Here is a 26,432-nt window from a genome sequence, read left to right as displayed (position 1 = left end):
CAGGCTGCCCCGAGTGCGTCCCCGAGTGCTTGAAGTTTTGTCTAAAAAGTGCTGAAATTTGTAAAATTGAAAAATAAAGCGTTGACATAAAAGAGGCTGCGTGAGCTGCTGGAGTCGGGGCGGTTCTGACTGTCAGAAAGGGGCACACGCACCTAGTGAGTGCCCCCAGGAAATAGGAATTAAAGGCGGTGTCGCTTAAATCGTGTTTGGGTTTTTGGGGTCTGAGCCCAGCGCTGGGCTGCTCGGCCAGAGCCATCACCACACAGTGCGGGACGGCTGCGGTGGGACATCCCGAGGGATCGCGCCCTGTGGGGCCCACACGTGTCCCCACAGCGGGAACGGTGCCATAGGGGGGCTCTGGGCCCGTTGCAATGTGCTGAGGGCATCGGTGACACGCGGCACGGCCAGCTGGGGGTCCCCAGGGGCTGGGCGATGGCTGCCAGGAGCCTTGGCTGCAGCTCTGGCTTCTCAGCTCTTCTTCGCTGTCTCCTCTTGGGCAGAAATGGGAGAAAACCAACAAAAACTGAATGTACCCCAAAATGGCAGCCTGTGCCGCTCGGTGGCCCGAAGGGCAGCGTAACGCACTTCAGCAACCGCTGCCACCAGCCACCCCCGGGTGTTTATAGGGACAGACACAGGCTCAGCCGCGAGCCTGGCTGCTGACAGAAGACTCAGCGACCACAAGAAGCGGAGGTAACACCGTGGGGGCCTCCACACCAGCACCTGCCCCAGCTGCTACACCTCGGGGGCAACTTTCCAACACCTTAAGCACGAGGGGCTGGGGGCTGGGGGCTGCACGGCCGGCTGCTGCCCATGCCAGCCCCGGGAGGAGGGCAAGGAAGGGCTGCTAGGGAGGGGGCGAGCTAAGCCAAGCCGTGCTAAGCTAAACCAAGCCGTGCCCAGCTAAACCGAGCCGTGCCCAGCCGTGCCGAGCGGTGCCGCTGCCGCAGCCCATGCGCAGTCCCCGCCCCGGCTGCCTGCGGTCACTTCCTGCAGCTGGGCCCGGCCGTGCCCGGCGCCCCGGCGGCCTCGGGCGAGCGGCAGCGGCTGCGGGCGGCGCGGAGCGGAGCGGAGCGGAGCGGGCGGATCTGGGGCGCCGGGGCCCGGCTGCGGTAGGTGGCGGGGGAGCGGGGCCGGGAGGGACGCGCCGGGCCCCGGATCCGCACGGGGGAGTTGTGGGGGGGGCTCAGTGCAGGGTTTGGGGGCGGTTCGGGTGTTTCTGGGGCTCGCTGCCTTGGTTTTGTGCTGGTTTTATTTCTATGGGGTGTTTGCTGGCTGTGTCCGTGTGTTAGTGCCCAGCTCGCGGTTGTGTCAGGGTGGTGGATATAATTTTTTTTTTTATTTTTTTTTTAAATTTTTGCTTAGCATCTGCCACCGAGACCGCAAGGCGTGCAGCTTTGCAGGGGTGCCTGCTAGGATGCCAGCATCGGCACCATGGCTTCGGGGACCCTGCTGGGTAGGACATGGCAGTGCCCTAGCGCCCTGATACATATCATCAGCAGCAGAGGGTCAGCAGGCCCTGTGCATGAGCACAGAGCTGTGTACGGTGTGCATTGGCTTTAATGCACCATATGCAATCCCTGCAGCACCATAAGGCTCCCCCGGGCACTGGTCATGGCACTGAGCCCGCTGGAGTTCAAGGAGCATTCACAGACACAGGCTGTGGTGTTCGGGTGGCCCTGCGTGCAGCCAGGAGCTGGGGTCCATGACCCTTGTGGGTCCCTTCCAGCTCGGGATATTCCATGAATCTATAAAACAACCATGTCTTTCAGGGTAAATTCTGCAGGTGGCCAAAGGTAAACTTTCTGGCAAAGAGGTCAAGTGACAGGAGTGTTATGAGATAGCGTTTCCTGTCTTGGAAGAAAACAACCTAACAGTTTTTCTTAATTTCTAACTAGTTTTCTAAAACTAATTCCAGTGAGAACACTGCTCTGCATGTAGATGTCTTGTGAGTTACATCTATGGATAAGGAAGGTCATACAGCGTGCGTGCCTGCCAGGGTGCCCAGATTTCAGATCCAGACCAAATCAGTTCCTTCCCCAGACCCGTGTTGGTGACAGCTGGGGACACGCTCCCTGGTAGCTGTGCCACCAGCAGGATCTAGGTGCTAACGCCCTGTGGCACTCAGGGCAAGGAGGCTGAATCTTCTCTTTCAGCGCTGTCCTTGGGCTACCCCAGCCTGAAGGAGCAGGAGAGGAGCGTACCTGTCCTTTACACCCACCTGAGGACAACTGGCACAGGGTGGAATTATGTCCTAGGCCATGCAATGTGCACGAGGAGGCATGGCTGTGATGGAAGAGATGCTGTGGTGAGGCAGAATGCCTCCCGAGCTCAGCCTGGAGAGCTGCAGGTCCTTACCCTCCCTGGGGCTGCAGCGTTATGTGCACAACTCTTTCACAAGGGAGGTTCATTGATCTTTTGTAAGGATAAAAATTTTGCAGCTTTTCATGCGAATGGAAAGGAGGAGTCAAAGTGTTCCTGTTAACTTCTGCACAGGTATCTGTAGTGACCAGCAGTGATGTGTTAAAGGGACATATAAATAAGTAGAATTTAAATGCCTTTTTTTCCCCCCCTTTAAATAATATCCAGACAAAAGAAGTGAACGTAATCTGAGCAGTTTCAATGATGGAAGATCGCTGTGAGAACATCAGAGTTGCATATGCTAAGTCAAGAAGTTCTAATTCTAAAATTGCCCATGCAGCCTTAATTTTATCTTCAGACTACTGTTTACTTTGAGAAACAATAAATGGCCTTATAAATAAAGATTTTTCTAAGAGTATTACGTTACATCTTTTCCCCTGTGGATGCACATCCTATAGCAGTGTCCCATCTTGTGCCTGACAAATCTCATCCATGCCAGATACGTATGGAAGATGCAGCAGGCACTCATGCATAATTAAGCAGATAGATTCCAATTGCCATTTAGTGTAGATCACTTTATATTCTTCTCTGAAGTATTTAGCTATAATTTACTCTCTTTTTAAGGAAGAGGCCCACTATGGTATTGAAGCAGGACTCTGATGGTATTGCTTGGCTGCTTGCATAGCTGATGTAAGATGCCTTGATAGACCTGTGGTATGATCCATTTTACCATCTACAATATGAACTAATTCCATCAATAGCCCCGGTGAAATTGATTGGACAGAGTACTAGTTGAGGAAACTAAAGACAGGAACATCTTTTTCCATAATTCTGTTTAGCCAGGATAACCTATGCCGAAAGTCAGAGAGAAGTTAGGTGACAGTACAGAATTTACACTGCTGATGAGTGATTTACACCAGGCTGTTCCTGTGTTTCCTCTTTCTTCTTCATGATGGATTTTGTTTTATTATGTTTCAATTAGTTGTCATAAACTTGTTTTTGATTTTGTTTTTATGGTCACCTTTTGGTTCATGTTTTTCCTTTTTCTTACCTTTAGTTGCTAATAGTAATGGAACTTTCTCCAATCTTGTATTATTTAAAAATCTGGTTTTAGAGGTAAAGATTTCAGAAATGCTTTTGTCACTTGAGTGTTTTAGTCCTACTGATTATTTTTTTCCCTAATAGTATATAGACCTCTCTGGAGCCAGACTTTCAAAGGTGATAGAGTATCTAAAAATGCAGTCATCAACTAGGATTTTCCAGAGCTTGAACATAGAAAGGTATTTATCTCCTGCTAATTTTAGCAGATTGAAAATCCCAGAAGTTATCCTAGATAAATGCTATCTGCTTCTCCAGGTTCCTAAATGCCCTTGAAGTCAAATTATTTTCTCAAAAGTGACTCAGGATCAAAGTTCCTAGGTGGCATTTCATGTATCTTTCCTGTAATTTTACAGAAGCCTCTTAATTTTCAAATATAGATGTGGCTAACTATTCGCATAAACAAAGCCCACAGCGTAAACATGATTGCTACCAATGCAGTCTTAGCTGGAAGTGATCTGCAGAGACCTAAGATAATGCTTTTTGCTACCCCAGTGTAACAGTGAACGGGATTTGTTACGATAAGAAGCTAATACATTAACAGAAGTAGCTGTGCCTTGATTTATAGTATCACTGCTCCACATTATTCTGGGAATGTTCATCCCGGGCTTTAGATGTGATTTATAAACTTTAATTAAATTAGCCTCTGAGAACCCCTTGTTGGAAATGTAGGGCTAGTTCTAAGAACTTGAATTAACTGAGAAATAATTGAATAAAGGTTAATATGGGATAAGCTCTCCATTCTTGCAGAAGAAAATACAGCTTTAAATGTTGCAAAGGTTGTAGATAGTAAAGGAAATGCAGAGAAATAGCTCAAGGTCATTCAACAAGACCACGGAAGAGCTGGGAAGAGAACCATTGGGGGATGGCTGGGTACAGCAAGGTGTTCCCGAGTCACTCAGTACTCCTCTGCTTTTGGTTGACTTACATGAGAAAAATTAACTTTAGAATATTTTTGCTCAGGAAGGTCTTTGTGAGTATTTGGCGGATATATTCTGTGTGTAGGTATATTCTGTATCTGTCTGTATAAAATAAATCTTTGAAATATTTGTGTTTTCTTTTTAAGTTATCAAGTAGTGGTAATAAATTTTAATATTTGTTTAGGCCTTAGAGTGTAAGCTTCTCCTTAGGCTGTCAGAAAAGGACGTGGCTGATGGTTGTATCCCTCTGCTAGCAGTTGTATGCCTCTGTTACCACAGCTCTATGTGCTGAGCGTGTTGGAGGTTGCATCTCCTAGCAGTCATAGAGCAGTGGGGTGGGCATGCTGGGGCAGGGTTTGGCTCTGGGTCAGGTACTGTGAGCTCTTAGGAATCTTCACACCTCCAGGAAGGTGCCACGGGGTACTAACAGCTATATTTCAGGCTTCAGTCCGCTTCTTGTGTTCATCATTTTTTAATCTTGCCCTGGTTATGTGGGATGCTGCTGCTCCCGTGAGTGCTACAAGTTGCCTTTATGCCTGCTTGGCATTGTGAAAAGGCACAAAGGAGAGGTAGGGAAGTTACAGAAGTTGTCCCCTGGGTTATCACTGTTCCTGTTGGTACGATGTGCTTCAGCAGATGTGTTTCTCTGGTCTAGGTCTGAAGAGGACTCCTCATCCTTCAGACGTAGCATGCCCACAGTCTTCCTGGCCAATGATTCTTTTACAGCAAGCAGGACTTCTTCCTCATCCTGAGAAGCCTCCATCTCTTCCTATGTCAGTGGCTACAAGGCCCAGAGCCACCTCACCGCTGTCCCCACCCAAACCTCTCGGACTGGGGCCTTCCCTTCACCACGCACAAGACGAAGAGCTTGCAAAGGTGGTGGAGCAGGACCCTATGCTGGAGGAACTATGTAAGCCTCTGTGCTGTAAGCTTTGCAATGTCACGCTGAATTCAGCACAACAAGCCCAGGCTCATTACCAGGTAAGCAGAGCAGCGGGGGCACAGCTCGCGTGTAGCCGTGCCTGTGTGAGTGCGTGTGCTGCCGGTAGCGCTGCTGTAATACGGAGCTCAGCGTGGGCTAGAGATTGAGGAATAATTCAGCTGCTCCGGTGGGTTTTGAGCACTGTATTGAGGTGGCTGCACACTAGCAGCTTCGTTTGAGCTCTCTCATCTGAAGCTACCTCTTCTGGTTGGTTTGTCTGAAATAGGTTAGGGACCGTTTGTATATGTTTCTTTGCTGACATTGAGTATATTGTGGTCTTACATCACTCCCTTCTACTACTAATCTGTCTGCATAGTGTATTTGTGTGAGATGTGGAGACAGTAACTTTCTTTACCAGCAAATACAAGAGAGTGTTTGTCTGTATGCTCAGGACAGCAGGCCCAGACATCAGGCTTTTTGTTGGCCCTGAAAAAGTGCTGTCCAGACATTGAACGGGTAGGTTGAATTAGTGTTACAATTTTACGTCTGATTTCTGCAGTATTTCTGTCATGAGGGGACAAAAATTATATTTAAAAAGGTGCAGCTTGTGTTTATACACGTCTTACTATATATCCAAAATACATATGCATACTCCCATATACCTCTCTCAAGTTTTCAAAACACCAGAAAGAGCTACAACAGATATTTTTTCAAGAGAAAATAAAATGTGAAGCGGAGTTTTTTTTTTTTTTAAATTCAGTCCCATGTTTGAAATCATGCTTGAAATCTCATGAAAAGAAATGTGTGTGTATGTGTTCAGGCTTATCAAGAAAGCTATGTAAAGCAGTTAACATTTCATGTCTAAAATACAAGATACTGATTTTAGGTGAAATGGAAGCAGACTGATGAATTAATTGTAACCTTACAGTTTTCAGAAAATTGGTTGAAAGTTAGGTCTAAAGTGCTAGCTGATGAGCATTTTGGAGAAAAGGGAAGGATGCCAGCATATCCTAAAATCAGAGCTGCTGTTTTCCAAGTGACAGCTCCTTTACCTGAGGTGCCATCTTCATGGACACTTTTTCCTTTCTGTCTCTGGCTCTGCTTGCTTTCAGTGTAAGATTCTGTTATTGTGACAGTGATTAATTTTAGTTCTCTTTCCAGGGTAAAAACCATAGTAAGAAACTCCGAAATTACTATGCTGCCAATAGCTGTCCGGCACCTGCCAGGATGAGTAATGCGGTTGAGCCTGCCCCGCCTCAGGTTGTCTCCCTTCCAGCTCAGGTAAGGCATGGGAAGGTGACTGAGATCATGCTGCTTGCTTCTGACCTAACCCCCAATAAGGATAAGTAGATCTGACACCTGGAGGATTAATGCAAGAGTTGGGAAAGAATTTTCCTCTTGATGGCACAGGAAGGTAGACGTGGCTTGTTGTGAGCTGTTTGCTTTCCTCTGAAGAGGCAGATATTGGCTATGGAAGTTTGATGTGCTGCTGATTGAAGTTGTTTAAAAGCAGGTGTAAGGCAGCTTTTTCAGAGCAGCACTTGGACGTGAGGGTGTGGTATCCGCCCTGCACAATCATCCCTCCTTGCGTGAGTGAAGCAAACATGGAAAAAGTGTTAGGTGCTCCTGCACCCATTGCCCAGGGCTGTTGTCTAATTCCTCTTTTGTTGCTCCTTTTGCAGTGGTTATTCCTGTGTGTAGGGTGAGTGGATGGATGAGTCTCTCTGTGATCCAGATTCATTCGATCTCAGGCACATTAGAAGCAAAAGAGATGATTTTTACTTTTGCTTGTAGAGTTTATCACTTCTGGTTGCTATGGGGTGTAGCAGCTAACCTGTCTCTTGCATATGTATGTGCAGAGAATCGCAGCTGGGCTGCAGGGATCAAAGCTGTGCCTCACACCCCCAAAAACATTTGTCTCTGTGGTCTGTACAAAAGAGAAAAACATTTGCAGTAAGTGTCAGGTTGCTACATGTGCTGTTGGAGCCGCCAGAGGGAGACTCAGTCCTGTGTAAAATGACTGCGGCTCAGGGAACTGAATCAAGGTCTCGAGAAGGCTTTGGGTCCTGTCCTAGGTAGTGCGATGTGGGTGAGGCACCCGCTAGGGTGTCTGATGCTTCTTGCACTGGAGAGAATGGTCCATGGCAATAAAAAGGCGGCTTTGGGGCCGTGTGAGGATTCGTGTTGTAACTTATGAGTCAGAACTGTGTGTGTGTGTGTCTGTAAGCTTGCAGTTTCAAAAGCAACTGGACTTGGCAAGTGCTGCAGTGACAGGGCTGTGTGAATCACTGCTGCTGCGCTGTTTGCAGAGCGCTTGTGTCTGGATGACACACACACACACTGAGGAGACCTGGTTGCTGCCCCAGTCAGCGTGCCTGGCTGCCTGGAAAGGCAGGGTACCAATCAAACAGCTGGGTCCTTCCTCGGAAATCCTGGTCCAGGTATCCTCATACCTGAAGGGTAAGGTTCAGAGGTCTGGCAGCTCAGCTATTGGCCGTCTCCTAGCGTGCTCAGGGAACTGTGCAGAGATGGGGTATGCAGGAAACATGAGAGAGGAGTGCCATTACATTTCTGTGAGTGTGAGCCTTCCTCTATAGGAAAGTCACTATTAACTGCGTATATCTCAGGGGATTTGCAGATTCTCTGGAAGGCTGAGGCAGAGAAAACCAAGTTGTCCTTGTGAGAACAGTTTGGGGAGCACTGAGAATGTCCTCATCCTTACGCTCTGACTCCAGCACTCTGACAAACACGCTACTGGTCTCAGTCCCTGGGATTCAAGGCTTTCAGAGATTTAACCTTCTTGTGTTTCACATGCTGTCTCTCCCTTTGCTGCTAGATGGGATCCAGTAAACCAGGTGGCCGAGTGATCTTGGCCACAGAGAATGATTACTGCAAGCTTTGTGATGCCTCGTTTAGTTCTCCGGCTGTGGCGCAGGCTCACTACCAAGGGAAAAATCATGCCAAACGGCTGCGTCTTGCAGAAGCACAGAATAATTCGTTCTCGTAGGTATTGTTCAACTTCACGCTCAGGCTGAAAGCATGTGGCAGTGTCTCTGGCAGTCATTTTACTGGGAAAACTCTGAATCACAGCTGTTCTTATTTGTTTAATCTCCAGGGATGCATCAGAACTAGGCAAACGGAGGACAAGGAAAGAAGGGAATGAATATAAGATGATGCAGAACAGAAGAAATATGTATACAGTTCAAAACAACACAGGTAATCGGGAGCTTGCATCTGTTTTAGTCTATAGTTGGAAATATAATGCTAATACTGAGCAGTTTGTCTTCCGTTTCTGAGCTCTGTTCTAGCAGAGACAGGTTGTGAAAGGAGCTGGTTCTAGCTCTGATCCTTCCTGTCTGTATCTATCTTCCCAGCTGCTGAAGTCACTTTGTTTTATCAGCCCGCTTGTTAGTTTGGTTTCTCAGTTTGTAACTTAATTTACCATCTGCCCATCCGTAAGGCTACTCTGAGTGGAGACGATTTTCCTGCTTTATTTTCTTGGCCAGTGGCCAGATGCTTTGACTCCTCCTGTAGCACATCAACCCGTAGGTGTGCTCCTCTGTCCCAAAGGAGAGAGCACGTTAGCCTCCCTCCAAGAGCATCTGTTCCTAGAGCCCATCCTCAGGTGTTAGCTACTAACTTTGTCTCTTTACTGTAATTTAAAACATGTTTTATAGTGTTCAGCCCAGCATCTCTTTCTCTTTTTCATTTTATGTTATGAGCACATTAGCCGAAACCCTGCTTCATGGTAAAGCATGGTTTTATCTTGTCATTCTAACCACTGTCATTTGGAAAAAGGTATGTCTTCAAATTCTATTAAAAATCATTTTGTGATAATTTTAAACTGAGATAGGCCGCTTATTCTAATCAAAAGACTGCTCTATTCTGGAATTGGATGGTTTTAAAAAAAAAGAATTGGCTCATTACTTAAATGGTTAGACTCCTAATATTGTAAGACTCTATTGATTCTTAATAAATCTGGGGCAATAGGTCCACTCTCCCGCTTTGGAAAATACCTGCAACTACTGCTGCCCTGTGTGCTGCACTCCCTGTAAATCTGGATCTCATTGGAGAAGTCATGGAAAAAATGAATTCACTCGAATCAGTTAAAGAAGCTGATCTTTGGCTGCTTTTTAAATATTTGTTGGACTTGGAAGTTGTCAGTGAGGGGTGTCAAGTTTTTCTTTTTATAGGTAAATACATGTAAGCTTTTGTGTTGTTTCCTCAGGTCCCTACTTCAATCCCCGCTCGCGGCAGAGGATCCCTCGGGATTTGGCCATGTGTGTCACCCCCAGCGGCCAGTTCTACTGCTCCATGTGCAACGCCGGGGCCAGCGAGGAGATGGAGTTCAGGCAGCACTTAGAAAGCAAACAGCATAAAAGCAAGGTGTCCGAACAGCGGTACAGAAATGAAATGGAGAACCTAGGCTATGTACAATGACGCGCCGCCCTCGGTAGTAGTTTGCAAATAGAGCAGCTTGTCTCTCGCCTGCTGTTTGCCACATGCCCTGCTTTGTGCTCCATTTGATAGGAGCATGCTCTCGAGCTATACGTGTAACACCTGCAAACTTAATGGTATGGTTAGATTTTTTTTCTATCATAGTTGGCAGGATGACGCTGTGCAGGACATGAAGTGTTTTTGATGTTTGTTTGCTAGTTATCTAAGGCTCTTCGTTGTGTTGAGTGGCTGGGGGGACTTTGTTGTCTCCCCGGCCTTCTGCATGAATATGCAAAGACCAAGAAGTGCTGGGAACTTCTGTGGTTCCACCACACAGGTGAACCATGTGCAAAGCCCACTCCCCTCTTTGTGTGCCGCAGAGCAGTGCTCCCGAATGTCTCCCTACAGCAGAGTGAATCTCTGGGCAGCTTGTGAAAGAGGGGTAGGAATGGGGCCTGTGAATGTCCAAGCTAAGGGTGTACTTGTCCACAAATTGCTGCTTGTGGCCCTCATTGCAGCCTGCAGTAAGTTCCTTCCACATGCCTGTAAAAAGGCTACGCACACCTCTCCACTTTGGAGGGTCTTGCCTCTTACCCATTTCTCTGTGATGCAGATTTCATTCTGAAGATCTGACAGTAGATGCCAGCTGATTAGCCACATCCAGAAATGCTCTTCTACCAAACAGTTAACAATGAAAATGGAGTTTTGGCATTGTTGGCTGGGTACCTTAACGCACCATGGGTGTAGCTCATCTCCCTGAAGAGAGCCTGTGGGGGTTTCAGTGGCTAAATGCAGTGAATCGAAAAGCAAACCTGCTCAGGTGAAATGTGCTGTGCACTGATTCCACGTTAGCCAGGGTAGGGTTAGGGATAGGTTGCAAGGAGCTGTTGGCTGTAATTTCTTTGCATAGTGATGTAGAAGAGAGCGAGTGTTAGTGTTTGGTGCACAGCTCTATTCCTTGGGAGAGCTGGGCTGCCAGGACCCCGGGAAGAAGTCAGTGTGTCCCACTTCCATGCCATTCCCTCGACAAAGCCCACTGGGTGTTAAAGAGGAGAGGTTAAATGTTCCTTTGAACTAGGGCTACCAATATTGGATAAACTTTTTCCCCTCTTTCTTTTCCCATCTCAAACTGGGTTTTGATTCCATTCCTTGATGTGAACTTCACTGTTTTAGGGACCATAAAAATCCAAAGTTAGGTAGGATGTAAATGTCAGGGGTAATGATTGGTTAAGTAAAAGCTTTTTGGCCATGCAGAAGTATTCATGAAACTTGTTAACTTTTTAAATGTCAACAAAGGGTGTGTGTCTGTTTTGGTGTTCCTCAGTGGAAGTGGAAAGGAGATAAAGAACAGAAGTAGGGCTGGCATTTTTCTACTCATTTAGGTAGCTGTGAAGCTGTGACTGGAATCCAGTTCACAGTTTTTCTATAGCATTGGCTCCAGTGGCAAGTGCAGCATGTAGCTAACCTCTCCTGGACCTGATTTCCACTGTGCTGCTATAGCTGTACGCCGGTATAGCTTCATCGACTTCAGTGGCAGGTGCAGGGAGGGAGTAGAGGAAGCATCATGCCTTGACTCTCGCTCCTCTTTAGGCAGATTGAATTAGATGCAGCTCCATTGGTTTCAGTAGCATTTTACCAGGGATAAATTGTACCTAGTAAGTGATGTTGAAGGTAACCCTGCCCCTTTTCCCCATTCTCCCCCCTGCACCTGTTTTTGCCATTCTGATCCTGCTTCTTGCATTCCAGGAGCATTTTCTGCTTGCCTTAAAAAATGAAAAATGACTCAACAAACAAAAAATCCAGATAGTTTTTGGTAATCTTTCTAGTCCACTTCAGAAGGGCTTGTCTCACTTGGCTGCTCAAAAGAGAAGGCTGCTCCCCAGAAGCTGTGTATTGTTCTCTCTACCTACCTGAGCGTGAGCTATCCATGCAACTTTAACACAGCCTTCCTAGATCCAGGCAGGGTGAGTTCTTGCAAAAAGAAGAAGAAAAAAAAAGCAACCCTCTGCATCGTTCCAGGCTGATTCTTGCCTCATGAATACGGGCAGGGCAATGGACATCCTTTTCAATGGGATTCCCTCCCCTCCATTGTGCAAAGCCCAGTTTTGTGGGCTTTGTGCACTGAAGCACATTAGAAGGTAGGAAGGAGAACAGGTGTCCAGGTTGAAAAGCACTCACTGGGCAGTTTTCACAGCCTCTAAGTCTGTTTCTCCTGTGCTGTCCTGCCCCTTGCTCACCTTCTTTGCAACCTTGAAGACCATTCCCCTTGCAAAAGTCTCCCGTCAGCATTTACCCCTCATCCTTTGCAGTCAAAGAGCTGGTTTTCTCTTTGTGTTCTGCCTTTTTCCTAGTCTGACACCACTGCGAAGGGACAGAAGGAGCTGGGTGAGCCGTACCACAAGTGTGTTTGACCAGCATGGTCCCTGCGTTGTGGTTAAACGTCCCTCTTGCTGTAAATGAAAGTGTGGTGTTTTCCCACATTCAGGAGGCAGTGCGTGGGATGTGGGTCGCTGTGCTTGCGGGCTGCTCCCCTGCAAGGGAGTCTGGAATGGCTCGAGTCTCCCCTGAACAGACACCTAGCTGGTTTGGTTTTTCACAGGAAAACAAGCAGTGAGTGTCGTCATCCTGAGAATTTCAAAGCGGCGGGTTGTGTAGCAGGCATAAAGCAGGCAGTGAGATTCCAGCGGCAGGAGAAGGACGGGTTTGCTAGGCAGGAGGAAAGCAGCTGGGGATTAATTGCTTTGCCCCAGCCCTCTGTTGTGGCCCTTCTCTGCGAGTGACCAAAGCTTGCCTCTCCCTTTCCAGCATTGCTTAATGGTTTGTGTTCTTCCCACTCTCCCTCCAGCACAGAAAACTGTTGACTACAAAGAGAAAACACCTCACCCCACTAATATCTGCAGGGTTCGAGCCAATCCAAACTCATACTTTTCAGCATGAGAAGCAGGGTGGGTCCTGATTTTATTTTTTTCGTGAAAGCTGTTCTCCAAATCAGCAGTCAGAAGGCATATTGAGAACATGTCCTGGCAAAATCCTATTAGTCATAGGTGGGACGGGGAGAATAACATACAGCTGTAGTACCGTTTTCCATACTCAGTCTTTTTCTCAAGTTAGTCAAAGTACCAAGCTCAAGAAATAGGACTTCTGTGAAACTGTCACATTGGCCAGTAGGTTAATGACCTTTGCTGCTAGAAACAAAATATAAATCAATGTGTTGATATTTATTTTACTGCGCTGACCACTAATTGACTTGTTGATATTTAAGGCATTATTATGTAGGTTGTTTTTGTTTAAATAGAAAACTCTACATCGCACTTTGCTTTTGGATCAGAAATGATATTTATTGTATTTGTGAAAATGTTTTTCTTCCCACGTTATGTATTTTTTTCTTTCCCTTGATGCAAAAACCTTGCCCCCCCCCCAAAAAAAAAACACAAACAAAAAAACCAACGCAACCTACAGATTTTCTTTGTTTCTTTTCATGCCAAACAAATTTGGAATTTCCATGCAGCTCTTTCTTAAATGTCCATTTGAAGTTTGTTGTTTTTGTTGTTTTTTTTTTTTTTTTTTCCTTCCCTCCAGTGGTTCCTTTGGTAACTTGGGATGATATTTTTAGAGACACATGAAGTTTGTACTACATTTAAGCATTTCTTTTATGGCAAGGAAGTAAACTGTGGAATCCATGTATTTGTGAGAAGTACGAAGATGATGCTATTTTGTTTGTACTAAGCATTAGCTGCATTAGCTGTCATTTCGCATTCTGCACTAATGGGAAAACGTGGTGGAATCTTGCCTAACGTTGCTCTAATTTTGACTTTTTGCTTTTTTTGGTATACATCAAGAAGAACCCTGAAAACTTCTGTGGAGTTGCTTACAATGGTCATCAGTGTAACAAAACGCATTTTTTTCTATAAGGCTTCTGTCTTTTTTCCTTTTCTAGGTGCTCATTATAGGGCATTAGAAGGGAAAGCTATCGCCATGGCACGGGTTCCTATTTTGGCTTACTAATGCATGAAGTCCTTTTGCTACATTACTTAAGTAATGTTCTTGCTGTAACCAATGGAGTAAATGAAATACCCTAGCTAAATATATTATGTTGGCTAGGGCCAGGGAAAATACATTGCTGAAATCTGTGTCTTTTACTTCTGTGTTTGGGTTACAAAACTCTTAAGGTTATGCTTTTTTTGAGGAATGTGTATCTTGTTCTGTAAGGATTTGGTCCTGCTCCATCTAAAATAGTTTGAAGTACGTTGACTTTAGCCAACTAGGAGCAAGCCATGAAACCCTTCAGGAATTTCATACTGCTGATGTTTTCTCATGTGCTTTTCTTTTTTTTTTTTTAATTTTACAACCATGCATACAAGGGTGCTCTGGATGAGAAGGACATCTGTTGCCAATTATGGAAAACCAAATGTCAGGGTTTTTAACAGACAAAGAAAAAGAACGGACCAGGTTTCTTTGAAGTTAGTGGCTAAGCTCCTGTTTTGAGCTGGGCCAGTTTCTTTACTATTTGCATGAAGTTGGAAGTGAAGATAAAATCCACTTGCAAATAAATGTGGTCCAACAGTAGTTTGGGGAATCTCTCCTTCAAAAAGGTATCACAATTAAAATCTTTTTATCTAAAGTATCTGCAGATACAGGCAGGACTGTGGATTTTTATTTTTATTTTTTTAAAATAAATCGGTTTTCAGTCTGTATTTTTCAGGGGAGGAATGACTTGATTTAATTTCCTTCTGCATCTGTCCAGCAACATCATTTGCAAGTGCTTTGAACGTGTTTCATCTAGAGCTGCCTTGTCAGGTTGGTTTTGTACATTTGTCCTTCTTTTGTTTATGTTGTACTGATCCCCCTGAGGGAATAGTTGATGAAACTGATTTTTTTTTTTCTTCAATATATAATAAATCATCTTGCTCTTATCATTGTACAGCCTTAGTGTTTGGTTTTGCTGCTGCTTGTGATATGGCTGGACGATGCATGACTGAATTGATTTCAGCCTAGCATTGAGATGGAACTACGTGAGTAATATGTTTTAATACACTGATAAAGGAATACAGCCTTCTGCAGGAGCTGTTACTCTGCAGGGTACCTGCAACTGTTACTGAAAGCCTGCTGAGGGCTGAGGTCTCCCCCTGAGCTGTGTTGGTTTCAGGAGGGTTGCAGTGGGAACCCTTAGGTACGGGAAGGATCTTTTTCATGCTGTGCTTTCCCCTAGAGTAGACATCACAAGCTCTGGAACAGCCCCAGGCTGAACCATGGACTTGCAACTCTTAACTGTTAAAATGTGGGGACAAGCTGAGCCTGATACTTATATTTGCACATTTTTTTGCCAGATTGCTCTTCCCCACTTTCATTACTTAAGGGCTCTAGAAGAGCATGTGCCTATGCAGCTCAAATGGCTTTCTAAACAGGAAAGACATCCTGAACTGGAGCCTTAAAGCAGAGAAGATCTGGGGGCTGCTAGATTGTTCTCAGATGAGAAAAACCTTGTTTTTCCTCAGAGCTGCAGCCATGCAGTGGGTAGAGTGAGCTGTTGGCGTCAAGGACAGCGCCTCAGGGTATAGATGGCTGCTGCAGCACAGCTCTGAGTGTAGATGCCACTGTCTGAACAGGGACAAGTACCTGCACTCCCGTGTCCTTTGTTATTCATGGGACTGGGCCACTGCAGCCAATAGTGGCACCATGGTGAAATTATCTTGATTCAGTATTCTGTGGGCTGGGAGCTGCCTGCGAGCACTTAGGCTACTTCAGTGATAACAGTCAAATGCAGGAGCTTTTATGTGTTCTCATTTATAGTAAATAGGATCATAAAAAAACTTATAAGTAGAGCTTTATGTTAAATCTGACCCTGGTCCTTCATTGTCTTATGTTCAAGTGGACTCTGTTGCTTTCAGTCATTTTAGGAATCAGAGAATAACAAGCCTCTACAGAGCAGCATATCCCCATTATGGGATGTTAAAGTGCTGCCTTAAATCACAAGATACTTTTTTAATGCTTACATATGGTAATTGCATCCTGTAGAAATTCCATGGCGATTTGGTATAGTCAAGCCTTAGTGACGTGCAGAGACACCTGGGCAAGCTAATTCAGAATCACTGGCATTTGTTAAATTATGCAGCAAATAAAATAATAAAAAAATGAAAACCTAAGACTGATTGTATAATTTAAAACCATAAATAACCCTCCTTCTGCTTCTCCAGTTACCCTTGTATCTAAGGAATCTGTTTTAGTTGTCTTGCAACATTTTACAGCTGAGGAAGGGTACTTTGGAAAAAATAAGTGATCCATCCAGAAAGTCTGTGGCTGAAAAGGAGGATTGAACCTGAGGCCTTTAAAATGCTGGGGTACTGACCCTGCCACTTCTCCATTCAGCCTCCCTGTTTGCAGGCTTATGAAGATGACTGGATTTTTAAAACAGTTTAAGAACAGTTTGATTTTTTAATTTTTTTAATCATGGCTTTACAGTGCATTAGAAAATGGACGTTAGCATATGGTTTAAAAATAATGAAGCTTGGCAGAGAGAACTCGCCATACTGCTTCTGCCATTAAATCTTAACAGAGTGGTGAAAAAAAATCTGACAGCTTCTAGGATTGTAGGGTGGGCATGTTTGCAGAGAGCAGGTTCTGGATGCTCTTCTGTGTTCATTTATGTCCACCTTACATAAATTCTTTCTGTTCCTACTGCTAGTTCTCCTAAGGCATTTGGATCGAATGCTGCTTGTCTTTTGGAATGGTAAAGAGCTGTTGTAACAGATAACACCTAGAATTCAGTTGGTCTAATCCCTCACTGAATGACACTCTTTCAATTGGCCTTATTCCACTGGGCTTGTTTCACCTCTCTACCTGTACAAAACAAGAGCAGATCTATTTAAAGTCGGTGGAATTACACGAGCCTAAAGAGAGATAGGAAGATTATCCACAGTATATTAGCTGAGACTAGAGACTGCCTTTGGCAGGTGTTTGTCGTACATATAAAGATGTTTAAAAGTATTAATCTAAGCCTTGTTTTTCAGTACCAAGGCCCCCTTTTTTTTTTTTTTTTTTTTAACAAGGAGATGCTGTGAACGAAAGAACAAAGTGTGGGGTTGTAAGGAGATGCACAATGAGCTACATATGCTGCATTTAATGTGTCTGTGGAATTTTAGGCATGAATGCAGCATTTACCTGAAGAAAGCAGACTATGTACTTTGCTAAATGTGATGAGACCAATAGCGTGAAAAACACTGCATTAGTCTGGCTATTACCCTGGGTACAGATGAACTTGTAGGTATGAAACACCTGTGCAAGTCAAATGGCAGAATTCCCATTACCAGGAGAGATGAAGACATATGGGCTAACACCTGATATTTTGAGGAGGCTATAAAGAATATTTCAGGCTTAAGGGACTTGCAAAAACAATAACATGATGACAAAACTCTTTGATAGCAGCTAACTAGAGAGTTTGGGAGCTGAGAGGTCGTTTTTGACAATGGCTCCTTTTTGCTCTATGTGAACTTGTGTAGATGCGGAGTAATTGGGCAAAGCCTGGAAGCTGCAGTGCAAGGCAGGGCTGGCTGAGTCTCAGCAGCAGTGGGATTCACCCTTCTCTGCTTTGACCTGCCACGTACGTGCATGCATATGTATGTGTGCACAAGTGAAACAGACCCTCTCAGGACTCTTCCTTCTTTATTTATTACCTGCTATCCATTAGAGATCGCTTTCCAGTAGCTACCTATTGAAGCTACATCCCTTGCTGTCTGCAGTAACTCAGCACCAGTGTGTTGGGCTGATTTGGGAACCAGCCAAACTACTGAGTACGGGGTAGGCTCAGACAAATGCCTTCTGTTTGTAAAAGCTGGTGAGCACCTGCTGCTGATGTAACAGTCAGTGATACTCAGAGTATATTTGGATTAGGAGGTCCAGATTTAGACAGGTACAATACAATTCACTTCCAGGATATTGCAGTTGTGCACGGCAGGTGGGATCGTGGGCTGCTGTACCTCTTGCTGGTCTGGTGGCTGGCACCAAGGTGCCCAGGCGTGAGAGCTGGGTGCTTCTCATGTCTTCTCTGGTGACCTCTCTGACTGTGTCTTTGAGTTGTTTTTTTTAACTAGTCTGTCTTTGGTTTATGTTGTCACGCAATCACAGAAATGTAATTAATAGGACAGCTTTTATAATGTTTGCTTAAAGACTTTGATTTAAAGTTTGATTACTTGTGCAAAGCACAGATTCTTATTAAGCAAAAACCAAACAACTTCTAATGAATGTTATCAAAAAGTACAAAGAAAAGTGGCAACAAGAGAATGTAAATAAAAACAAGACGGCTGTTTCAAGGTTGCGGTGGCCCCAGGATGAATGCAGCAGCACACAGAACCAAGGAGGTAGAAATGGGAGGCAGCAGTGAGTAGCACCAGTCTGTCTTTTGCCAATTCCACAGTCCGAAGACACATGCTGGATGTTCAGCTGCCATATTTGCAATGATACTCTTGAAATAATGTCTGATGAAATTCAAGCTATACGGCTAACCATTTGTTTGAGCCTTCCCTTGAGGCTGACGCACTGCAGTGCAGCACAACAAGCAGGCTGCAGGAGGCTTGGGGATGGTTATGCACGGCTGAACAGACTGAGCCTTCCTCTTTGCTGTCTGCCCCCAGGGCAAAATGCAGCAGGGCTCGGCTGAGCCCATATCCTCAGGGTGGGCTGTGTGGTAGCCCAAGGTCAGCAAGCGCTTGCACAGAAGACATGACAACAACTGTTGGAAGGTAAGGTACAGCCACATACCTGAGGCTTTGGAGGAAGCACTGGAGGTTGCAGGTGGACACAGTATGAAGAGAGGCATGGAAGTTCAGGCTGGATGTGGGTACTTGGAGCAGCATCTCTCCTCTCTACAGGTAGAGACAGTTATATCAGCCCAGAGTCCTTCCGTGCATTGCTTAGCATCTGCTACATGAGACAGGTTTCTGAAGACACAATGTTAATCTAGATTAACGTGGATCTTCACACAGCTTCTCACAGCTGCTAAGAAATTCAGGGATGGATCAGACCGCAGCTATATGGATATACGTGCTGGGTATATATTAGAAAATAATAAGCTTCCAAGGGAGTTGTTCTTAATTTGGGTACAGATATATGCTAATTATATGGCAACAGTCTTGACAAGTAGTGTGCATGCACACTTTTAACTTGCATTTCTGATTATGGTAAGAAAGCCAGCATTGCTTTCTCCTCTCACTAGCTTCAAAGGCATTGTCTTGATTTAAGAAATGGTATCCTAAGCTGTTCCGAGAAAGTGAAGCTGTATTCCCGTGACTGTCAGGCTGCCCATTTAACAAACTGCATGGTAAACGGATGAGCAGCCAAGCTCTCTGAAATGGTTCATGAAAGCTTTGAAGTTACAAAATGCCAGCCTATATTTATTGTCATTGGCATACAACAGAATATTCCCATGTTGAGTGCAGCACAGGTGTTCCAAATCAGAGTACGTGTCACCAAAATATTAGGACCCAAAGATATATCTTGAGCCTGGATGTAATACATAAAAGAGAATATAAGGTACACATCCCAGAGGAATAAGTAATATTCAGTGGAAGAAAAAGGAACAGAAACTGCCAGAAAATCTGAAGCTCTTTATGTTGGTCATTCCAGCCCTTAGACACAGGAGTGGTGGCAGAGGTCATGGACAATGGTTTAAAGGCATTTGGCTCCTTGATCTGCTTGGGTGATTCATGAATCTCAGTGGATATTTTAAATTACTGTAGCATTTTTATAAATCTGACTGCAAGTCCTTTGAAAACAAGGCTTAAAATCTGAAGTGAGTTATTTTACAAAATTTAACCCTCCAAGGAGAGTTGTTGGCATGTGGTTGCACAAAAGCAGTGGGTGCAGTTGTAGCCTTTGAACCTGGCTAGAGCTATCCAGGACGATTCCCTGCACAGTCCTGGGGTTGCCTGAGCTGCCTACGTGAAAATTAGACTACGCTCCCCTGCATCTGCAAGGGTGTAACGCTGCTTGCCAGTCTCAAGCATGTTCCATATAGAAACCCATCATCTCAGTGCTGCAGTGCCACAGTCAAATTATAAATATCTGAATGTCTTCCTGGAGACTGGCTGGGGTCACCCTGTGCTCAGCTGACCCTCCTGAAGATGATCTAGATTTCTTCCAGAAGGAAATGAAGCTGTATCACATCACACAGGAGCATCGCTTATGTTTGGCATTTGGGATAAAACTTAATGTTCTACAATTATAGTGTTGGATGGCTGGCAGCAATTTTGCCAGACAAATACCACATGTCTTTCCCAGAAGGATTCAAGCTTTAATATTGTTTTGATGCTGGAGGCTTTTCCAATTTCTGTTTATTAGAAATGACTTATCTTTGTTGGAAGTGCTGCTTTTAACCCAGTATAGCTGGTGCCACCTACAGCACTCCAGAAAACTCATGGCTGCAGTGTTCTGCTTTCATGGAGCCGCTGTCTGACCAAAGCAAACTGTCACCTTACTGAAATTAAACCTCTGAAGGGCTAAACGTGTGTTAGTTCTTCATCTGTTTCGTCTGTGTGCATTGAGGCTTTTTCCAAATAGCTTCCCTTTTACAGCCTCAAAGAATGAAAATCTATTTCTGAGACTGCAGGCAAACATTGCAGACTTGTGTGTGCCTCTGGTCAATGCTGTGGCATCATCCTGCTCTTTGGTTTGGGAATAACTGTCATTTCAGAAAGGATTTTATTCTTCTGTACGGCCACCTTCGATGAAGACCATTAGTTACACCCACCAGCTCCACCTTCAAGCTCAGCTGTCGATAAGGTCTGGCAATATTTCCGCAGGCTGTTGTCGGTCCTGGCTGGTGCTTAGCTATGTAGCTGAGCCCCAGCCCTCAAAAACCCTCAGAACATGTTTAAGCACCAAGCTAAAAGTCATATTTGCAAGTACAACCCTTCATTTCCATCTCTATTCCTAGCCCAGCTTCTCTTCTCTCATCAAAAGTTTTGTAAAGGCAGATTTTTATTAGTTCACTATGTGCTTTCTGTAACAGAGATGGAAAATGCATACCAAATCTGTATGTATAATGGATTTTGCTATTGAAAAAAGTTGTGACTTGTCTGTGAATTGAAATTGCTAACACAACACGGCCATCAGACCTCCTTCCCACAGCATCGATCCTCATTGCTCCATCCGTGCTGTTAATAAAGGCTGTGAAAGTCAGTCACTGATCGGGTGGAGCAGAGGACTGGGAGCGGCTGTTTGCTCAGTTTTAACCAATTCTAGTCACCACTTTGTCGTTATTGTGACGTTGGGGAATCCGTGACATTTCTCCGTTTTGAGGGAATCTTGCCTGTTCGTCTGGGAAAAGAGATGTGAGGTGACTGGATTCATTGATATTTCATAAGATTATAAATAATGGACAAGGTGTAATATGTGAGAGAGAAATCTGGCTCTGCTGTGTATTCATTGAAATGCAATCATGCACTTGATCCTCCTTCTAAGGGTTTTCACTGGGCAGCTCAGACGTTTTCCTGACACGTTTCAGGAGGAGGAGGAGGTGAAGGAGCAGCCACGCTGAGAGATCACAAGTCACCTTCCTGAAGTGCTCAAACCAGCACTTAATCCTTGCTCCCTGGAGGAATGGCTGTAGTAACTGGAAAATCAAAAATAGCACAGAACTGTGACCAGATTTGAGGAAACAGGTCACAGTAATTCACAATTCCAGAAGAACTCGTATCACCTCCCCAGGCTCTATTTCCCACCTGCCTGCTGGCCCAGCACTTTTCCTGTGGGCTGCGATGAATAACCAGCCTCAGACCCACAGGCCAAGCTTTCCTACGTGGTGACCAAAATCAAGGTGATTGGAGTAAAATTATTGAGTCTCGTAGCCCTTTAGAAAACTACTTTTTATGTGTTTGAGCCTTCTGGCTGCAGAAGTTCCATTGCTCTCCAGCCAGGCTGAGGACGCAGGGGTCTAGGCCGCAGCTGGAGGGGTGGCCGTGGAGGTGGCCATCCCTCGTGGTGGCTCTCTGCGGTGCCTGGAGCTGTCACGATGCAGTTGTCCCTGGTGCTGCATGTGCAAGATGCCCGTCCCCATGTCTACACATCGCCGTCAGTCTGTCCTGGCAGACGTACTCCTGCCTGAGCCCTCTGAGGCTCAGCCCAGGCAGGCCTTCACATGCTGTGATCACACCTCCTGATGGCACTGCAGACGTACTTTTAAAAACTCCAGACAATTACCTCCTTAAACTCATTTTTCAAGTTCTTATTTAATATTGCCCCATTTTCAGAGGTTTTTAGAAAGGTGCCAGTGCTTTATTGATACTGGTTTGTTGTTTTGGCAAGCGAGGTGATGGTATTTTATTTTGATTTCAGCAGCACGCCCATTAGGGTTTTGAATTGAAGCAATATCTGCTAGAAACAGAAGAGGGCAGCTGCTTTTTGAGAAATGAAGAGAGCATTGACTGTTTTTGAGAATGAAATAGCAGTCACTCAGATCTAGGCGAAAGGGCTGCTTTTTTTTTTTGCCTTTTTTTTTTTTTTTTTCTTCATGAATGAATAAAAATAGCACAGCATTCCAGGGGCCCAAGCTAGTGTAATTAGTGTATAAAATAGCTAGACCCCATCACCTTCCGCTGAGTCCCCGGGCTTCGTCTGGCAAAATTAGATTCCTTGCAATTTTATTGCAATGTAATTAAAAAGTAACCAAGGGAATACAGAACTCAGTCTTCAGAGATGTTCATCATCGGACTAAAAAGAAACAGAATAAAAAGGATTCAGCAACTTGCTGGCTTTGTAGATGATTTATTTATTTACTGCTCAAACTGGAAAAAAAAAATTGCTGTGAATTACCACACTGCACATATGGAAAAATATGGAAAAAATCAGATTTAGTAAAATGTTATTCAAAGCTATGTATATTTTTATTGAAAGTTGTTTTCAATTTGTATTTAAAAACAAAAGCATGAATTCCTAAACAAAACATTCTTCTTGTGTGAAATCATTCTTGTAATCCAAAATAAGGCATTTGTGACTTTTTAATTTTCAAAGCTTTCATTTCCAGTGAAAATGATGTGAGGACCTCATTAGATGAGGTCCATCTGAACCTTTATTTTCTGTTAAATACTTAGCTGAAAACCCTTCAGCTGCTTTGGCAAGCACCCACAAACCCACAGAGCAACCGCGTTCTGGCAGCAGCAGCACCAGCCTGCGTCCCTGTCTAAGTCTATAACCGTTTTCCAATGCCTACCGACTTCATAAAGACAATATAGCCTTGTAATGCAAGGTGGTGGGTTTCTACAGAAGAAATACCCTACATTTGGTTTGCTGCACTATGCCCATTCCTTGTTCAGAACTAACACCCCCACCTCGTCTGGTCCCCCATGGCTGGGGCTGTGCTGAGGTGTGTCTAGATCCGGAATTAGGAACCTGGTTATATTTTTAAAGCCAGAACAGTTATATTGGTTCACATGGAAATGTGTATAAGGTTCTTAGTGGGAGGGACAGTTAATCTCCATTCCCCGTGGGTGGGAAGAGGGAGCCTGCAAGGTGCTGCCAGCAAAGCAAGGTGACAACCAAGAGGAATGGTGATGTAGCCACTGATGTCGAGGAAGAGTAAATATCTGTGTGAGAATACCACCTCCCCCTGCCGTCGTTAGTCCAGACGGTAGGTAATTTGGAAAATTCAGCAATGACTCCTTCCAGTGCCTTCCCAGTGTCCCTGTGCCTTTCTGGCTCTGAAAACAAATGGGAAATTTTTGTATTTGGCTTCGGTGAGGAACATGTGAAAAGCAAGCTGTCTTTCTTTTTAAATAGCTTTGAGGCAGAAACAATTAGAGACCCTCTGTAATGAAACTACTGACTAACAGGCTAACCCAAAAAGACAACTCTTCTGATGCAGAAAATAATGAGGGCTGCCCTAAACTTTTAATCAGGAACTCAACTTTTATTTGCAGCTCCTGACAAGGATAGCATCCCTAATAACATTTCTGACAGTTCCAAACTCCTGAAATTAATATGAGAGCAACGAGAATTTAATGGAAGTGCTAATTACAGATGCTGGAATTATTCTGCTGCAAGTCAAACCTCTGATGTGGAGAAACTCGGCATGGATGGGCTGTCATCTAGTTTCTATGAGGTTTTGCTGTGAAAGGTGACCCTGGCTTTACGCAACTTCATTCTGCGAGGCATAGGCATCCTTCCTTCCCATTGACTTCCACACCTTGTGAAGAATTAGGATGCAAACAATTAATTCTTCTTGCCCTGGAGGCTGTACCACTCATACCCCTAATGCGTGCTGTTCCCTCTGTCTCCCCTCTCACGATTAGTCATAATGTCCTCGACTGGCAGGATTGCATCCAGGCTTTTTCTGAAAACCACCGACTGATTTCAGTGCATCAAGCCCAGGTGGTTCTAGCAGTTTGATCCTAGGTTGCCACCTGTGCAGCAGGAACAACCAAACCTCACATGCAAGACCTGCTTGGCTGTACTTTACAGTCTAATATACTGGGACAAACTGGTGCCACCAGTCCGGAGCTGCTGCCCGTGGTTGTTCACACATCGCTGGTGCAAGGCCTGGAGGTCAGGGCCAGGCAGCCTCTGGGGACATGAGAGAAGACTGATTTGTGAGGAGTGGCCACATCAGTCTTTGATCCACCTACACTCCTGCGTGAACATCTCCGAAATCTCAGATTTTTGTAAAGGAGATTTGATGTTATCAGTGGCTCATTCATACTTCACCCCAGAGCCACTTTTCACCTTGGGCTTCCTCCAAAGCTCAAAGAGGTGCATGGGGACCACATCTCCAGACCCAGCAGGCTGTGGGAAGGGGCCCTGACTTGTGCTATTCTGGTACGTGCAGCCTCAGCCTGCCACTTTCACAGCCATGCTGCAAGGCTGCTGCTGTCCAGTTGAGATGCCCTAAGTGCCGAGAAGAGCCTTATCATCACCTTTCAAAGGGTTTCATCTTTTTTTTTTTTGGAAGTTGGCTACACGACAGCAAGCCCACACTGCCCTCTTTACATATCCTGAAAAGGCTCTATCAGCTGGTTGTTTAGCAGTCAGGAGATCAAGAATTAAGTCTGAAGGCTTCAAAGGGAGAGCTTCCCTTTCAAACTACTCGTTAGAGACCAGAGGAAGTCACAGACCTTGGGCCTGGCCATGGATCTTTCCCAAAAAGTGAACAAATTGTGATGTGTGATTTTTTTCCTGCCTTTTTTTTGCAGCCAGCTGTGAAACCTGAACCTTGATATTAGTTCCAACTGTTGAATGGCATTAGATGATTCATCTCTGCTATTAACACAAAAAGTAATACCACTTTCTGCTTTGTACTTAATGCCTTTTGAGAAATAGATGAAGACATAAGGGACATCGAAGAATTATTTAATCTAAGCCTTTTTCTTTGGGCCCTCATTTTCTCTCTTGATTGAATGATTACGCTCTGGTTGCTGCCCTTGCCCAGCTCTGCTGGAGACACAGCGGCAGCAGCCATCTCGCCCTGCTTCAGCGCCCCTCTCGTGACAGAGGGGCGTGCGTCTTCCACAGGCAGTAATAAATGCCCCTTGATGGAAGAGAGGGAAAAAAAAAAAAGAGGGGAAAGACAAGCTGGTTTCACTATGCTCTGTTAATAAGCCAAAGCCAGTATCATTAAAATGTCAGCATGAGCAATGAAAATTGAAGGAAGTCTCGGTGATTGGGCTGAAAATCTCATTCAGACAAGGAGGTGGCTTGGAGGTTTTCCATGCTATCTGGTCAATGTTCATGGAGTCATGTGCACAGATACAAATGTTCCCAGGAAACATTGCAATGAATCAATGTGCTCCACGGCAATACAGATGGAGAAGTTTTTGTTGGGGTGGTAATGCTTGGCAAAGGATGTGGGTTTGGCAGCTGAGAGCTGATGGCTTCATAGCCATCATATAGGGATAGCCATCAGAATAGGGATTTCTGAGCTCTTACTACATTTTGAGGACCTAGAGAGAGTGGACTTGGCACATCCCCTTCCCTTCACTCCTTCTGCTCTGCTATTAAGAAAGGGAGCAACAGATCAAATATGAAATGTGAGAAGTAAAAATGAGAGTCAAGAGAAATCCTATGGCATTAAATTTTGGGGAAGCATGTTTGTAAACCTAATACTTAGTTCCAAATATCACTGTAACATAACGATCCCTCTACAGTTCCCTGAAATCACAGCGCACATACTGTGAAAGCCCTGAACAAACTTCCCCTTTTGTGTCCCCTCTGCCCTGCCCCTGCTGTGCCATGTCCCGGTCCCCAGACTGATGGGAGGGGATGGGGCCCTCTGCTTTCACTTCATGAAAGCTGTCTTTGCTTTTGCTGAGTGCTGGGGCAGTGCTGCCAGAGGAAGGCTGGCACCCGCTCACACTAAAAGACACCTGCAGGCTCTGGGCTAAAGAGCTTTGGGTGCTGTGAGCTGCAGGAGAATGTCATTTTTTATATCAGCATCTTAAAAGTGCCAGTCACCTGCGTAACACAGTGGTAAGAGGCCTCCTAACAACCCATATTTGTTGTTTATTGGGGCTTGCAAGTGCTATTATAACAGGAGTAAATTATACAGAAAGGAAGGAGCTAGTCTGCTGGGGCAGAACATCAAGTTCCATCTCCTCCAGCGAGGTCCTCGCTGCTCTCCAGGACATCGGCTTTACCAAGAGGAAGCTGCATTTTCCCAGCACATCAGTCCTGTGATTATTTCCCCAGCACTGACAGCATCCTCGCTACTTTCT

The 26,432-nt window shown here is 45.0% G+C and overlaps 1 protein-coding gene across 2 annotated transcripts; it reads left to right on the top strand.

The window, feature by feature from the left end:
• Nucleotides 1-954: 954 nt before the first annotated feature.
• Nucleotides 955-14,651, top strand: ZMAT3 (zinc finger matrin-type 3). 2 transcript variants are annotated; one of them, XM_068691781.1, is made up of 6 exons: nucleotides 955-1,112; nucleotides 5,035-5,360; nucleotides 6,463-6,582; nucleotides 8,138-8,304; nucleotides 8,417-8,517; nucleotides 9,530-14,651. In XM_068691781.1, the coding sequence occupies exons 2-6, from the start codon at nucleotides 5,091-5,093 to the stop codon at nucleotides 9,739-9,741; spliced, it is 870 nt and encodes a 289-aa protein (XP_068547882.1). In that variant the 5' UTR covers nucleotides 955-1,112; nucleotides 5,035-5,090; the 3' UTR covers nucleotides 9,742-14,651. The 2 variants fall into 2 exon arrangements, with proteins under 2 accessions (XP_068547882.1, XP_068547883.1); XM_068691782.1 differs by lacking the exon at nucleotides 955-1,112 and adding an exon at nucleotides 1,230-3,641.
• Nucleotides 14,652-26,432: the final 11,781 nt, after the last annotated feature.

This window comes from Anas acuta, chromosome 9, assembly GCF_963932015.1.
Source record: "Anas acuta chromosome 9, bAnaAcu1.1, whole genome shotgun sequence".
Lineage (NCBI taxonomy): Eukaryota > Metazoa > Chordata > Aves > Anseriformes > Anatidae > Anas > Anas acuta.
The sequence above is the reverse complement of the archived record's forward strand: the minus strand, read 5'-3'. Positions and strand labels throughout refer to the sequence as shown.

Bases quoted from the DNA above. Each gene is read 5' to 3' on its own strand.
- ZMAT3 (XM_068691781.1), top strand. From the start codon at position 5,091: ATGATTCTTTTACAGCAAGCAGGACTTCTTCCTCATCCTGAGAAGCCT. The intron at 6,583-8,137 runs GTAAGGCATGGG...CTTTGCTGCTAG, and splicing joins TTGTCTCCCTTCCAGCTCAG to ATGGGATCCAGTAAACCAGG. The intron at 8,518-9,529 runs GTAATCGGGAGC...TTGTTTCCTCAG, and splicing joins TACAGTTCAAAACAACACAG to GTCCCTACTTCAATCCCCGC.